Here is a 16,937-nt window from a genome sequence, read left to right as displayed (position 1 = left end):
ATAAGACAGGACCCAGGGCCTCTTCCTGCAGTCCCAGGCCACACAGGACATTGTGCACTCAGTACTATTTTCCAGCAACACATCTTTGGCTGCCTGGGACTGCAGGAGGAGAAGATGTGGACAGAGCTGGATTATAATTTGAGCTCCTGCCATGGGCCCTACATTGTTCCTGTACAGGGAAACCTGGAGGGTAACTACAATAATAATCTGAATTTTTCCTCTTTCTACTGTATTGATGTCCTCAGGACGCCAATGCGATTGAAAGGTTTGACAAAGCAGTGAGCAATAAATTATTGCTAAAATTGCCATGTTGGCACTTTATAATAAATAAGTGAGTGTTTGTTGTCATTTGGGCACTCGCTCTCTAAAAGGTTCCCCATCACTGCCCTATTGCTTTTGAACAATTTATAACGATTGATTTATGCAGTATTTGGCAGCGTGTATGATTGTTTGTTACATTTTATTTATTCTTGTCTAGAAAAGTGGACAGAGCTTATCCCCCAAGCAGATTTTTAAAAAGGGGCAGATATTTATTAAAACTTGCTCACAACTGCACAAGCGCACAACATGCTGGATTTACTATGAGGTTCCACCCCTGCAATTCTTGTACTCCGGAATGAAATCTACAGCAAGCTGTAACCTTTGCCAGTATTCTGGAGGAGATTAGGATAAATTTGGCAGTCTAGCATAGACTAAATAACTGACCACTATCCTTTACAGATAGCCTACATATTCTATGAATCTTATCATCATTGTGAAGGAGTATTCCTCATACAGTGGTCTGTTGTTTGTGGGCTATCTGGGCATAAAAAGGATCAGCATAGGCAGTGGCTCACAGCACAGTGCATACAATGGTTTTGGGCATAAGTCACTAAACATACATGGGGTGGTGTGATAGCCACAAAAAAGATGGCTATCCAAAACAATGTTTGTGGGCAGTAATGGCAAACCTTTTAGAGAGTGAGTTCCCAAACTGTAACATTTATTTATTGCAAAGTGCAAATATGAGTGTTAAAGGAAATCTACCATTTGTTTTTATGCATTATGAACCAGCCACACTTTAAGAATACTGTAGCTACACTGATGCAGAAACATATCTTGTTTAATCCCTGAACTGAGTGGTTTTTCTGAAAAAACAATTATAAAATTATGATAATGAGGCTCTAGCATTCCTGTTTCTTCCTCGGCGCTCTCCTCACCCTAATTATGCACTGCTTCAGCCTTTTCTTGCCCAACATAAACTGGGAATATATCCTCACTGCATTGTCCCTGACAGGCAGAAGTAATCAATCACTGCACTATCCCCCAGCTTCTGTGTATGAGTCATCCAGCTCAGGTTGATTAGTCCTATCTGGACAGTTCAGATAGCCCATGTATACTTGGAAGTAATGTGTTTAAGTACTGCAGCCAGCCTGCATCCAGCTTTTCCAAGGTCCTGAATGTTATAATTGTTTTTTGAGCAAAATCTCTCAGCTCAGGGATTAAACAAGATATGTTTCTGCATCAGTGTCACTAGAGCATTTTCAAGCTATGTTTGCTTCACAATGCATAAAAACAAAGGGTAGATTTATTTTAAATAACAACTTATTGCTTCCTGCTTTTTCACAGCTATTAATCATTTTAGTGTCCTGAGGACACCAATCGAGTAGAAATTAAGATGAGAAATTAATAATATTATTGTAGCTTTTCTCCAGTGCCCCCTAAAGATGAAGAATTGCAGTCATTTTAGCATCCTGAGGACACCAATCGAGTAGAAATTAAGATGAGAAATTAATAATATTATTGTAGCTTTTCTCCAGTGCCCCCTAAAGATGAAGAATTGCAGGGCCCAGAGCAGGAACACCAATGATAATCAATCCCTTTCCAAACCTTCTCGCTTTTCTTGTAGTCACAGGCATCCAGGCAAGTGTTGCTTTAAAGTAGCACTGATTATGGCACGTCCTGTGTGGCACCCATGCCATAGGTTAGCTACCACTAGTGAGAGGGTATGATAGAGTTTCAAAAGATTGATAACTACAGATCAGCAAGTTATTCTCTATCTTCGTATAATGTAGAGAAAACTGGGGGCACTACTCGAGTTATAATGTCCCATACAGGCTATTTAGCCAATATTGTGGAGGAATGAATAGCTTGGGCGATAGATCGTGCTAATACATTGTGGTGCTCTAGCTCTCACAGTCCATAGAAACAACACAGTGAATTGTGTAGAGAAGAAAAAGAGCTGGCACTCACCATATAAAATTTCAGTCTTTATTCCAAAAACTTGCTGCAGGACTAAGCGCTCAGTTAGCGCGAAATGGGCCGTCGCCTCTAGTGGGCTCCTGCAGCAAATTTTAATGTCGTTTTGGAATAAAGACTGAAATTGTATATGGTGAGTGGCAGCTCTTTTTCTTCTCTACACAATTCACTGTATTCTCTATCTTCATGGTTAAACAAGAAGCAAATTTAGGCAGAACAATGTATGCTGACATTTGGAAACTAATATGGAAAATTTTTGCAGAACAGTGACCGTATTTCTTTTTAAGTTCCAAATCAAACGTTATCTTCAACCTACATGTTTTCCCATTGGTCCTGGTGGTCCAGATTGTCCCTGAGGTCCCGGTGGTCCTTTTAAATAAGCAAAATTTCTTTATTATTTGTAATCATTATCTGTAAACAATGTTAACAAAAAGGCTACTAGTACCTGACGGTCCTGGGGGCCCCCTTGGACCCTGAATGGGGGATTTTCCATTCTCCGTAAAATGATTAGAGTTAAACAGATCTAAAAACATAAATAAGCATAATTAGACATTTTAAAGAATATACATTAATCAGAATGTTATTATTTCAGGGAGTGTAGCTGAAAGAACAGCTCTGTTCACTTGAATGTAAGCTGAACTACAGTTCATTTCGGTGCTGCTGTTCGGCCAGTAGACAGGGACTCCTACCATCATATTTTACTATGATACGATGGGATCTGACCAGTACACAAGTCCATTTCCATGGGCAGAGCACATTTGTGTGTGCAGGGTGCCTTACTGTGAGAATTACTTGCATAATGTTGTGTCCACATTTTGTGATATGTTATACATTACAGAGTAAAAATTAGCATTTTTAAGTATAGGTTGCCATCTACAGGTAGAAATTTAGAAGACACATAAAATCAAATCCTATGCCTCTGGTGTTTTTGCCATTAAATGTCTGTGTCTTGTAATTTCTTGTTGTTATTCATGATGTTGTTATTCATATAATGATTAAATATGATTGGCGAAGCTATTTTAGGTTACCAGCTATTTTTACCTAACAACTACCTTGGAAGATTCTAATTTACCTGATGATATAAACAATGAATAAAGATGTTGCCACCCCCCCCCCCCCCCACCAGAAATAATAGGGCATCTCTGTGGGTCCCAAATAATATATTGCTCGTAAACTGACTTAATATAAGCACAACAAACGCCCAGGGGCCTTTAACACCTTTAATCCCGACATGCATGCAACGGATAAGCAGATGATGTGATGTGGGCTGCAGAACATTATACCACTTACCTCAGCTGCTGCAGAACATCATAACTGTAAATGTTAGTGTAGGACAGAATCCACTATGATCCACAACATGGGTGAACTCGTATATGGGCGTACCTACAGTAGTAGCAGCCATAGCAGTGTGAGGCTGGAATCTGGGGTATTGGGTGTATGCTGTATAAGTGTGTGGTGTGTGTATATAATCTGTGTGTGTGTATATGGTATTGTATGTATGTGTGTATTTACTGTATGTTTGTATGTATATGTGATGTGTATATGCTACATCGGTCTATATGTATGTGTGTACACACCCCTGTATATGTGAATATGCTGCATTTATAAATACGTGGTGTTTGTGTATACTGTATGTATGTTTATGCTGTATGTGTGTATGTCTATAAACTGTATATATAAGTCTATTAATGTGTGTATAATATGTATATCTTTTAAGGGGGAAGAGGGGCCAAATTCAGAAATCTGCTATAGGGCCTAGCCTCACCTAGTTATGCCCATACTCATGGAAAGATGGGTGCATGCATTGTAGAGATCCCATTTGCCAGAATCCAGTTCAAATTTGTAACAGAAAATAGCAACAGCACTTCAAGGTAATGCAATAATCAGTCATTTATTTTATTCGTCAGAGGTATTATGCAACGTTTGGACCACAAGAAAACGTTGCATCATAACTCTGATGAATAAAATAAAGGATTGTACAGGGACTACTGCACTATGTTGAATTCAGTATCCTCAGGTCACGATACTGCTGACCCTGCTTGCAAGGATTGCACCCCCTTGCCCTTCCCATAATCCATCCCTGGCTGTACAGAATTTCCGTGTGGTAAATCTGCAGTGTAATACAGTAGCAGTGTAGTGTATGGTATGTCTGAAAAGCCCATACACACATCAGGGAATACATCTGCAGTGGAAACTGCTTTCATTGAATTATTACTTTCACTGTGTGGAAATCAACCTTTGCATTGAGTTCTTCATCCACCCCTCACACCCCCATCCTGGCCAGCATGGAAAGGATTAGAAACTAGTCAGAATAAGGTCGCATTCACAGGTAGCATTTGTATTGGTCTTAGAAACACAATAAAAGCCCTGTCTGCCCCTACTTGGGTTATGCCACTGATGTGGAGGTTTTATAATTGTACAATTCTTTCATTCGGCTGTATTAAACATATCACACTCAGGTAAATGTAATAGTTACCTTGATCAATTAGTCTCTGCATTGCTGGAGCTAGAGGCCCTGATGGCCCAGGGGGACCTCTCTCTCCTGGAGCACCTGCTGGACCATCCTTTCCTGGGGGTCCTGGAGCACCAGGGGGGCCTAATACATTATAATAGAAAGATTGTTGAAAGCAGTTATTATATTATTTATACAATAAATATGTACAAACTTCTGAAAATAAAATTATACAGAAATTAAACACTTTAACAAAAAGGTAAAGATCAAAATATGTCAACCTTTAAATGAAAGATAAAAAGTGAAATTGTACACGAACCACCTGAACTATAACCCCTGCATATAACAGCAAACACCCACTGCTAATATCCGCGATCCATGCTAGCACCGATCGCAGGTATTAGCGTAACTCCTTGATTGCCACCGCAGGCATTTAAAAGACGCTTGGGAGCAACCAACTTTGTTGAGATTGTTGCTCCCCCGTGACATCATGAGGGAGCGGCAATTAGTTGCCATGATTCGTTACAACGTTTCAGTGGCACATTGGATAAGGTTTTGTATTGCAGTATACAGTTATTTTTACAGAGCATTCATTACAGACACTTACTTTAAAACAAAAATTGCATAAATAATTAGTACAATATAAGAAACTTTGCAATATACGTTATGAGAAAAAAGTGCTTCTCCTTCTCCCCTTTATTTACTATCCTCCATCCTTCCATCAATAGTAATCTGGTTTTCCCTCTGAAGCTACTGGTGCATTGCCAGCAAGACAGTCATTCAGAATCTCACTGTGATGTTACATTACATAGAAACTTTCACACAAAGGTATGACAATGATTGTATGCTACTTGTACCGTACCGTTTTCTTATGGGTAGCATATGGCCACATTAATTTCCATGGGCAATAAGGCCATTTACATAGCTGTATTGTCCAGCGTACCCTATTATAAGCAGGATGTAAAAGAACAGAGCATGTCTTATTTTCTCAAGTATTTCCATTCACTTAATAGAAGTCTATGGACACATTTAAAATATGCATTTCATATGGTTATGCACCATATGCTGCTGTATATACGTGTAGGATTCAGGGATTTTGGGGTTGAGCAAGTTAGTAAAATCATTTGCCAAACCACAGTATTTTTCAAGTATATGGAACGGATATGGTGACATGCGGTCAAAAATACGGTAAAAAAATGTCATGTATATACAGCCAAATACGCCAGTGAAATACATGACTGAGAAAAAAGCATACATTCATGTGAAAGTTGCCTAAGCTAGTAAGAATGTGTCTTGAATTGTACTGAAGAAATGGAATTCATTGTTATTGCCACCCTTTGCCCTTTGTTTCCAAAGACATGGAGAACAAGCCATAATAGAGTCCTAATGCTGAATGCTTCATAGATGTCTATTCTGTAGGGTCACTGCAAACAGCTATATCCATTGTTGTCTGTCAGTGCCAGGGACAGTAGGTTTATAGAGTAATGGGAAAATGTTTTAGTAGGACTTCAGATGACTAAGGAATATTGAAAATGAAGTTCCTTTCTACCACAGGGACATAGCCATGCTGACTATACTGCTTTTTCGTACACTATTCACTAATCCTTAATTCAGCAAGAATTTTATTGCAGTGTTATATTTACTCCACTGTTATAAAGTTTTTTTTTCTTTGTTCTGCATACATCCTTTTATTTACTTCTTCTTTGTACATTAAACTGCAGATATTCTCTGATCTGTTTTGCTGATGAAGGGTCTGTGTTCACTGCCAAATGTAATCCCAGGAAAAAGCTCTGTCTTGTACTATGTTTTCATAAGTGATTTTTTTTTGTTTTTTTCTACAGTAATACTAATGTGTGTGAGCAGTGCCACTCTGGGTCATCTGCTAAGAGCATCTGCTGAGTTTTATGTTCCTATACTTGCCAACATTTAAATATAATCCTTGTCCCCAGAAGGACTTGTGAAAGCCTCTAAAACACCTAGGACGTCCTCCAGGAGAGTACTTTTGCGCAGGATTTGTGTAAGCCCCATATTCTCCATCAAGAAAAAGAACTGTTGGCAAGTATGCATCCTCATCATATGCATCTGTGCCCTATCCGAACTTCCCTATATTCAAAAAACTGCCCTACCTCTCAACCCTATATACAGAGATTGTTTATCTTACTATAGCCCTATGTTTTTCCTAGGGAAATAAGTGACCCTGAAAAAAAATATAAAAGTGGCCACATGGTGAGCAGTAGGTGGGGTCAGTTCAAGTAGGAAAGGAAACTGGGCCTATATGAAAACAGGAATACCATATAACTAATAAAACGTTGCTCATATGTAGACTATAAATACTGTAATATTTCTCCTACAATAAAACTACTTAAAGGGCACCTACCACCACGATTCTACCTATAAAGGTAGAATGGGTGGTAGGTGGTTAAACAGGACGTGAGGATAGCCCTTTTTGGGCTATACAAATTTTTTTAAGCGGCTACTGGGGCGTAGAGTAGCCGGACATGAAGCTACTAGTCGCGGCTACTCCACGCCCCAGTAACCTCTTTTCGCCGCCTACCATGTAATCTTCGGCGCGCAGCTCCTCGCAGCTGCGTACCCTTGTCCGAATACCTTGCGTTCTGCGCAGAACGCCGCAGATGCCGGGGGACTCGGACGAGGGCGTGCAGCTACGAGGAGCTGCGCGCCGAAGATTACATGGTAGGCGGAGGAACGAGGCTACTGGGGCGTGGAGTAGCCGCGACTAGTAGCCTCATGTCCGGCTACTCCACGCCCCAGTAGCCACTTAAAAAATTAGCATATACCTGCATTAAAGTTTACTAAAGGATAGCCGGGACGTGAGGGTTAGCCCAAAAAGGGCTATCCTCACGTCCCATTTAACCACCTACCACCCGTCCTTTATAGGTAGAATCGTGGTGGTAGGTGCCTTTACATACTGCTCCTATTTACAAGAATAAAACTACTATAATGTTGCTCCAATGTGCATAAGTATAACTGCTATAATATTGCTCCTATGTACAAAAATAAAACCACTATAATACTTGTCAACACCCGTCCAGCAAACGCACAACCACAACCAGGCTTGGCGCTAGCTGTCAGACTGGGTAAGTGGTGGCGAACTCACCCTGCGACGTCCCTGCGGGCTAAAGCCCTGCCTAAAGCAGATAAACCGCCCTGATAAGGGCGAACCCACTATCAGGAACCTAACTGACGGTCCCTGAATGACCCTACAACAGGACAGGGGACACTTACTTCGTCTGGCAGCTGCTGGATGGTGGAGTGGACAGGTAACGGAAATACAGGTATAGACCAGTGTTCACACTGGTACACAGAGACCGACACAGGACTGAACAGGAATCCTGAATACAGGAATAGACCAGTGTTCACACTGGTGCACAGAACACAAACACAGGACTGAGACAGGGACAGATATATACAGGTCTTCAGGCAGATAATCACAGGTCAGATCCAGATACAGGTACAGGTACAAGACAGGATAAACAGAGACAGGTAAAACTGAACTAGAAACACAGGGAAGACAAGACTCAAATTAACCAGCAAGTCTGATGGATACAGGTACAGACGGGATATACAGAGACAGGTAAAACTGAGCTTGATACACAGATAGGACAAGACTAAAAATAACCAGCAAGGTCTCATGGGAGCAGGCAGGTATATATTCAGTTCCCGTACATGCCTCCAGCAGTACATTGGGGGAACTGTCCATCAGCCTAGTAACCCTTGCTGGGAAGGACTAAAATGCATGGAGCCGGGTGTGGCTCAGTTAATCCAAACATAAGAATTAAACCACAGTTCACACACAAATAAACTCCATGTATTCCGCCAACTGCGGATAGAGCGACGTTCAGGCACAGACATTACAATACTGCTCCCAATGTACAAAAATTAATCTACTGTAATATTTCTCCTGTGCACAGGAGTAAAAATACTATAAATACTGTCCCTGTTTACAAGAATACAGCTAGTCTCTTATGTACAAGAATATTACAATACTACTGCCTTCTATTTACGACTATCTACTACAAAACTGCCCCTAATTTTTACAAGAATACAACTATTATATTATTGTCCTCTATAATACTTCCTCATATGCACAATGATATAAGTACTATCAAACTGCCCTCAATTTATGAGTGTGTAACTACTATAAAACTGATACCTATGGATAAAAATGCATATTAGAGACCCAGGTAGGTGAGGGTAAGGAATATGGGAACTAGTGTCCAAAGACAAGTACAGGCAGTACTTGTAACCTGGGGGGTTACGTACAAGATAGGGTCCGGAGGTTTGTTCTTAAGTTGAATTTGTATGTAAGTCGAAACTGTATATTTTATAATTGTAGATCCAGACAAAAAAAAATTTGGCCCCAGTGACAATTGGAGTGTAAACATTTTTTGCTGTAATGGGACCAAGGATTATCAATAAAGCTTCATTACAGACACTTTACAGCTAATTATTGCAGTCTGGGACTATAGTAAAGCAGGTCAGAGCGGTCTGTCCTTAACTATGGGTTGTCTGTAAGTCGGGTGTCCTTAAGTAGGGGACCGCCTGTGCAATTATTTAACAAAAAATCCATGAAAAGATATCTTTGTGGAGGTAAATAAAAAAATAAAATGACAAGGTAAGCAGAGTTTTCTTTGAGAACAAATAGTGAACGGTTTAAACCAATAAAGCTGGAACACGAAACATACTGCCAGCTTTGCAGGCAAAAATTACATGTACACAAATAGAACATCATGTAAACAAAATTAACTTTAACTTTGAGATGTGACATTTTCACTGATATAATCCGATATATATAAAGTTTTTTTTGTTAAGTTTTTATGCAATTTGTCAGAATGGATCACCAAAGATGCCACATTGTACATTAAAATCAGGTATGAATAGGATTGGTGCCAAGTATGAATGCTGCAACACATAACACACAAACATCAATAATGTTTATATTTTACAGAGTAGATGAGATTATACTGTGACAACCATAGAGCAAGTTTCTCCTCTGGTAGTAGTAAGAAAGGCTTAAAAAGAACCTGTGGGTGGAGTGAGGAGGAAGGTTGATTTCTCCTTAAACAGCTAGTATCTATCTCAACCGCCCCCTCCTTCCTGAGGGGGTAAATAAGTAGTAAATCAGTATCAGAGCTGAGTCACACACACCCACTGACTCCTCACGTCTCCTTAGAAAATCTCTTCAGCCAGGTTAGCAGTGTCAGGATTGGTTAGGAGGCGGTTTGCTTGACTGTATACTGCAGCTCCCCGCCTCCATGACTGTATAGTGCAGCTCCCCGCCTCCATGACTGTATAGTGCAGCTTCCCACCTCCATGACTGGATCAAAAAACATCAATAACTTTTTTTTTTTTTAGATGAATGGTGGCTCTAATTCCATGGATAGAGGCATCAGTGGGATATGGTTATTATTGACCAGTCCGCTCCAATCTACCATCAAATTCAAGCATGATAAACCAGGGACACTTAGATCTAGTAAGTGCTCACTGCACAAGTACAGAGTACATGTTGATTTTAGAAGGAAGGAGGCCATGCATAACAAATATAAGAAGACTACCACAGTTCTGGATCTATTATGCTTTTGATGATAGATTTCCTTTAAGGTTTGAGGTACATACCCCTTTAGCTTTGTTTGCCTACTGCCATTGCTCATGATATTCAGATGAAGTTGCTTCATTTTGCATTATACAGTCATTTAGCTTTGTTCATATAAATCCAGAAAATCTATTTATCTGATTAATTAGTCATTTGTGTTTTTTTTACCAGAGTTCAGCCTTTCTCTGGACATTCAGGATGGAATTCTGCCAAAGACAAACTGGATCTATATCCACTTTACACATTTACATTCTGGTCACGTAATCTGCCACATCATGCACAAACATATATAGAAAATATAGAGTACAGAGTAATATAAGTAATGCATTTACAGAAAGATAAAAGTGTAGGCAGATATAAAGGCAGCATAAATAGTAGTAACTTATGAGATAAACATTAGAGAGACTCTAACAGGAAAAGACTACTACTATCCCACCTGGAGGGCCAGCTGGACCTTTTGTGCCTGGAGACCATGGGCTTCCTGGAGTGCCCACTGGACCTACAGCACCTTTCCTGGTATTTATACCTAAATAAAAAACAAACAAATAATTTTTATTTCATTCATTTCTATATTTCCACATACACATACACACACATGATCCGAAACAAGATTCAAAAGGTCCACTCAGAATATAACGGTTGTACTGTTCACTTGAAACGTCAATATATGGGCGAGTTAATCCACCAGTTTTTACTTTTCAAAGTTGGAATGATGGGTTTTTCCAATGTAGTCATATTGATAACCCAGTTATAAGTTATCGTTATCAGATCAGTGGAAACTAACACTTGAGGCCACCATTAACTGCTAGTGGCAGTTCCTGCACCGTATTAACAAGAGAAAACAGAGCTGGAAAACCAGCGTTATTCTTTGTGCAGTGACAGCCCTCGATAGGTCTCAACATGTGGGTGTAACATAAAAAAGTGTTTCAGTTTACTGATCCCACAGTGACAACATCTCCAGGCAAGACTATTGCAGACATGGGCGCCGGTCTATTCTTTTTTTATGTTCCGACCCATGTCTAGCTGTTTTGAATATTTTTGTATTGCCTTGGAAAACCCTCTGTTTGATCAACACCACTTTTTGGTATGGTCATGGCCGTATTTACAGCTAAGGCTACGTTCAGAGGGACGTGGCTCCCCAGGCTGGAACCTGGGGCATCCCACACAGCTAAGAGGAGTGGTGAGTGCTCTTCACCCCTGCCCTCTCCATAGAAAGAAGAGCGGACACACCACACATCCACCCAAATATCACAGTGTGCTCACTGCACCGTGATTGGATGCCATAGACCTCAATGGGGGCCATGATTAAATTTTGTGGTCAGATCCCGGCCCTCATTACAGTCATGTGAATAAGCCATTGCCTTAGGGACTAAGGCTGAACACCTCCCTAAAGGCTCCTTTATCATGATTTGCTAATTAAACTAAGTATCTATCTTGACATTTGCTCAGTATTATCCAGTATAAAACTATCTCTAAGTATAAAAGTAATTTTCATTCATTCTAATCTTGTATATTTCACCCCAGCCTTAACGACTTTTACCGTGCATGCTCCTTTTCCTATAGAATTTGACCCCCTTTTACCATACTCCAAAATACTATATCTAATTGTGCCACTACTTCTATGAACTATTACCACTTGTGTTCCCGCTCCTATATACTATGACTTTCTATTACCTTTCCCACACCTATACACTCACCGGCCACTTTATTAGGTACACCTGTCCAACTGCTCGTTAACACTTAATTTCTAATCAGCCAATCACATGGCGGCAACTCAGTGCATTTAGGCATGTAGACATGGTCAAGACAATCTCCTGCAGTTCAAACCGAGCATCAGTATGGGGAAGAAAGGTGATTTGAGTGCCTTTGAACGTGGCATGGTTGTTGGTGCCAGAAGGGCTGGTCGGAGTATTTCAGAAACTGCTGATCTACTGGGATTTTCACGCACAACCATCTCTAGGGTTTACAGAGAATGGTCCGAAAAAGAAAAAACATCCAGTGAGCGGCAGTTCTGTGGGCGTAAATGCCTTGTTGATGCAAGAGGTCAGAGGAGAATGGGCAGACTGGTTCGAGCTGATAGAAAGGCAACAGTGACTCAAATCGCCACCCGTTACAACCAAGGTAGGCAGAAGAGCATCTCTGACCGCACAGTACGTCGAACTTTGAGGCAGATGGGCTACAGCAGCAGAAGACCACACCGGGTGCCACTCCTTTCAGCTAAGAACAGGAAACTAAGGCTACAATTTGCACAAGCTCATCGAAATTGGACAGTAGAAGATTGGCAAAACGTTGCCTGGTCTGATGAGTCTCGATTTCTGCTGCGACATTCGGATGGTAGGGTCAGAATTTGGCGTCAACAACATGAAAGCATGGATCCATCCTGGCTTGTATCAACGGTTCAGGCTGGTGGTGGTGGTGTCATGGTGTGGGGAATATTTTCTTGGCACTCTTTGGGCCCCTTGGTACCAATTGAGCATCGTTGCAACGCCACAGCCTACCTGAGTATTGTTGCTGACCATGTCCATCCCTTTATGACCACAATGTACCCAACATCTGATGGCTACTTTCAGCAGGATAATGCGCCATGTCATAAAGCTGGAATCATCTCAGACTGGTTTCTTGAACATGACAATGAGTTCACTGTACTCAAATGGCCTCCACAGTCACCAGATCTCAATCCAATAGAGCAGTGGTGGCGAACCTATGGCACGGGTGCCAGAGGTGGCACTCTGAGCCCTTTCTGCGGGTACTCAGGCCATTGTCCAAGGACAAAGTTCACCAAACACTGAATCTTCAACTTAAGAGATGCTGCGCTCGGCGCTATTTTAAAGCGATACTTTATTGGCTGTTTGTAACTGCGTGGAAAGTAAGAAGGTGTTGACAGAACTTCATTATCTTTGGAGGTTCTCCTAGTGGACCCACCTTTCTTCCTGTACAGAGGCCCTGGGGAGAAGCTACAATGATAGTCTGAATTTGCCTTCCTTCTAACAACTATATTGGTGGCCTCAGGCGGCCGATACAATTGAAAGATGTGGAAGAAGGGAGCAGTAAGTTAATGTATAAAATTCCATGCTGGCACTTCACGGTAAATAAGTGGATTATGGTTGTAGTTTGGGCACTCGGTCTGTAAAAGGTTCGCCATCACTGCAATAGAGCATCTTTGGGATGTGGTGGAACGGGATATTCGCATCATGGATGTGCAGCTGACAAATCTGCGGCAACTGTGTGATGCCATCATGTCAATATGGACCAAAATCTCTGAGGAATGCTTCCAGCACCTTGTTGAATCTATGCCACGAAGAATTGAGGCAGTTCTGAAGGCAAAAGGGGGTCCAACCCGTTACTAGCATGGTGTACCTAATAAAGTGACCGGTGAGTGTATATTATAAAACCACAATTTAACACTCCTACAGTGTATACTCTGGTCGACCTCTCCGATAGTTTATGACACATCAGTCTGGCAGCAATATGGCCAAGGATGAAAACATCATTTTATTAAAATGAAAAAGAAAAACATTCCTGTTCCTTAGGATGACTACTCTGTACCCGGATGTCCTAGGTAAAGCCCCTTAAATACCTAATGGCAAATACAGCCCCAAGTAAGGTAGGTCATTTTTCTTGCTTACCTTCCTGGGCTAAAAATGAACCCTTCTCTTGACGCAACATAGACCCTGCAAACGGAAGATACAGATACTAGTGATGCAAATTACCATAGAACCGGAGAGTGTAGAGATTGTTTCAACTCAAAGAGAAGCATTTAAGGAACATTACAAATCATCGTGAAGTCAAATGCACACAGCTCAGTAGGTGACATTTCTAAAAGGTTAATTAATTAGATTTATGGTATGGAAGTGAAGACACAGGATGTAGAACAACCTCTCCTGTTGCTGGTTCCTTCCTATATCCTGTGAGACATACAGTATTCATCAAAACAGTGGAATGCGGACATGTGTCATATGAGTAGAAAAGACTACTTCATCAGTGCACAGGAGGATAGGGAGTATTAAGCTACAGACATGGTTGAGGTTGCCTAACTTCTGCGTCTTAAAGGGGTGTCCTGTTCTGAAAAACACAGCCTAACAGCCCAACAAAAAGACAAGCTGGGACCAGCAATAAACCATTTGGACAGAAATGGCTGAAACTTTGATAGGTTCATAGTTTTTCAATTGGTGCTTAAAGTGTAAGCATCATTTCAGATAATTTTTGATATTGTGTGAAGGGGAGTGTTAAGAACATATTTCTATTGAACTTCATTAATGAATTCTGCTTAGTTTGTAAAGAAACAGACTGCAAACTGCAAACCTTAGTTACATTGTTACTTCTATGTTGCTGTGGCAGATCTGTCTACTGGATTGAAGACAGGTCTCTCTCTCCTATTAGTTAAACAATTGTTAATGTTAACTATTTCTTCTCTTTCCCTGGCTGTAGTATGCTATGAGTATTGTTTTTAAAAATCAAGCTGAAAGTGAAGGGGTTAATCCTCCCATCTCAAAGCATTTTTCCTAAACACAGGGAGATTAGATGTGAGCTCATGCAGCCTCCATAGACAGACACTGTTATATGCTGGAATACAGATCTCTATGAGAGGGAGGAGCTTGATTTATTTTTACAAACTAAGCAGTATGTGCATGTAGTATATTTGAAAAATGTTCACATCCTCCCAGCACAATATATTAAAAAAATTATCTCAAATGACAGTTACTCTCTAAATGTACTTACAAGTTCTGTAATAGCTGTTTTTATTTCTTTAGGGGCATTTTTTAAAAATATTGTGATTGTCAATACTTTTAGCATATGGTAAAGTTGGAAAAGTAATCAATTGTGTTTTAATAGCTTTGTTGTATTTTAAAACTATTTCAATCAAGTAGCAAAATACAGGATAAAAAGCAAACCTTAGGCTATATTCACATCTTGTTTTTTGTATACACTCCTCTTAAAAGCTCCTGCCATAAACACTGAGCACATAGACAGACACATACTGGCATATAAAGATGCAGTAAGCTATAGTACTATAATAATGTTTATATAGCGCCATCATATTCCATAGCGCTTGACAAATCATAGGGGACATGTACAAATATAATACTACATTACAGTGTACAAACATTCATATGGAACAATAGGAGTGAGGGCCTGCTCGCAAGAAGTTAGAGTCTATGAGAATAAGGGGGGGGGGGGGGACACAAGAGGTATAAGAGCTTGTATAATGGTCCAGCCATTCTTTATAAAGGAACAGAATAAAGGGATTTAATGGCTGCTTGTACCAGCCATCAACCGCCATCTTATATACAGAGTCCAAGGTGAATGGGACTGCAAAGAAGCCTGAAGCTTGGTGCCTGCTGGTTGCCGGATATCAGACGGGAGATAGGACATAGGATGGATTAGTAAAGAAAGAGTTGAAATTTCATGCAGTTAGTGAGTTAGCTTGTCTAATGAGATGGGTTTTAAGAGTATGTTTGAAACTTTGTAGGTTAGGTATTTGTCTGATAGTCCTGGAAAGCGCATTAAAGAGAATTAAACAAAAATCAAAGCAAAATTTAGATGTTGGCACAAGAAACACAGTATCATTCAATCCTACCCTTCATGCCCACCTCCCCAGGACTACCACGCGCTTGTATGCTTCCCAAAAGCCCAGATGCTTCAGGTGGTGATTCACCGCCTTGTTCCTTGATATCAGATGCCAAGATGATTGCAACCTATTAAAGAAAATAATTTGTGAATATGAGTAAGACACATTATAGGTATGAAAACGCACTGTATAAATCCTTTTAAGTGAAATTACCTTTGCTTCCAGGGAGCTGAGTCGCTCACTGAGCTCTGGAATCTTACTGCAGTTTAAGCATCCTAGTCAGAGAAAACAGAAGGTAAAAGATATAGCCAACACATATTTTAAAGTAAAAGTACAAAACTCTACTTTTTCTCTGCTATCATGTTACCACAGTGTCTCAATGTCGGCCTGCAAGACACTGATTATGGGATCAAGCAAACAGCATATGAAATGAACAGTTCAAGAGATATGAATGAACAGTAAAAATAATTAAAAAAATATATATATCAATATTAGTGATAGCTGAAATAAAAAAATAAGTGATATGGTTTTAGGCATTGAAGAATGAGGTTTTTACTGAGCGTGAGCAATTCTATCCCCATACATTCTGCTGCTCAACTCAAGCCCCACTAAGCCTGGAGAGGACACAAAACATGAGCTTTTCTGTCTTAAATAATGGAATACTTCATTAAAGTATTCAAGAGATTTTTACAGGGATTTTTATTATGTACTGAGCAACATGCTGGATTATGAATCTGGGAGTTTTCCCGCTGCAGCTGCTGCTCACCTTGTCTGCATGGAAGTGAATGATCTCACAGCAGCTACACAGCAAGAAGCTTGCTGCCTAGCCTGGATGACATACAGATAATATATTTTCATGTAGGAAGTACACAAATAAAAACTATGATCCAACAAGTAAAAATATTAAATATGAAAGCCCAGTAACTGTAGAGCAGTAGAGTTTGCAGTCATCTAAATTCAGTGCAGTCTTTTAAGTGCAGATCTGAATTATACCAGAATGTAATATTCTAGAATATGATCCTGCCTCATTCATTATCTTCAACCTCTGCCATCACTTCCACTTG

The 16,937-nt window shown here is 40.3% G+C and overlaps 1 protein-coding gene across 3 annotated transcripts in view; it reads right to left on the bottom strand.

The window, feature by feature from the left end:
• EMID1 (EMI domain containing 1) overlaps nt 1–16,937 on the bottom strand; it is a 55,257-nt gene that overhangs the window by 15,244 nt on the left and 23,076 nt on the right. For all 3 annotated transcript variants that reach the window (XM_072148343.1, XM_072148360.1, XM_072148351.1), the window contains exons 5-11: nt 16,087–16,148; nt 15,883–16,000; nt 13,931–13,975; nt 10,741–10,830; nt 4,715–4,834; nt 2,684–2,761; nt 2,555–2,607 (exon numbers count right to left, since the gene is read on the bottom strand). In XM_072148343.1, the coding sequence (XP_072004444.1) occupies nt 2,555–2,607; nt 2,684–2,761; nt 4,715–4,834; nt 10,741–10,830; nt 13,931–13,975; nt 15,883–16,000; nt 16,087–16,148 (566 nt within the window). The remainder of the gene's footprint in view (nt 1–2,554; nt 2,608–2,683; nt 2,762–4,714; nt 4,835–10,740; nt 10,831–13,930; nt 13,976–15,882; nt 16,001–16,086; nt 16,149–16,937) is intronic.

Source organism: Engystomops pustulosus, chromosome 1 (assembly GCF_040894005.1).
Source record: "Engystomops pustulosus chromosome 1, aEngPut4.maternal, whole genome shotgun sequence".
NCBI classification, from domain to species: Eukaryota; Metazoa; Chordata; class Amphibia; order Anura; family Leptodactylidae; genus Engystomops; species Engystomops pustulosus.
Note: the sequence above shows the minus strand (reverse complement) of the source record. Positions and strands in the feature narration are given on the sequence as shown.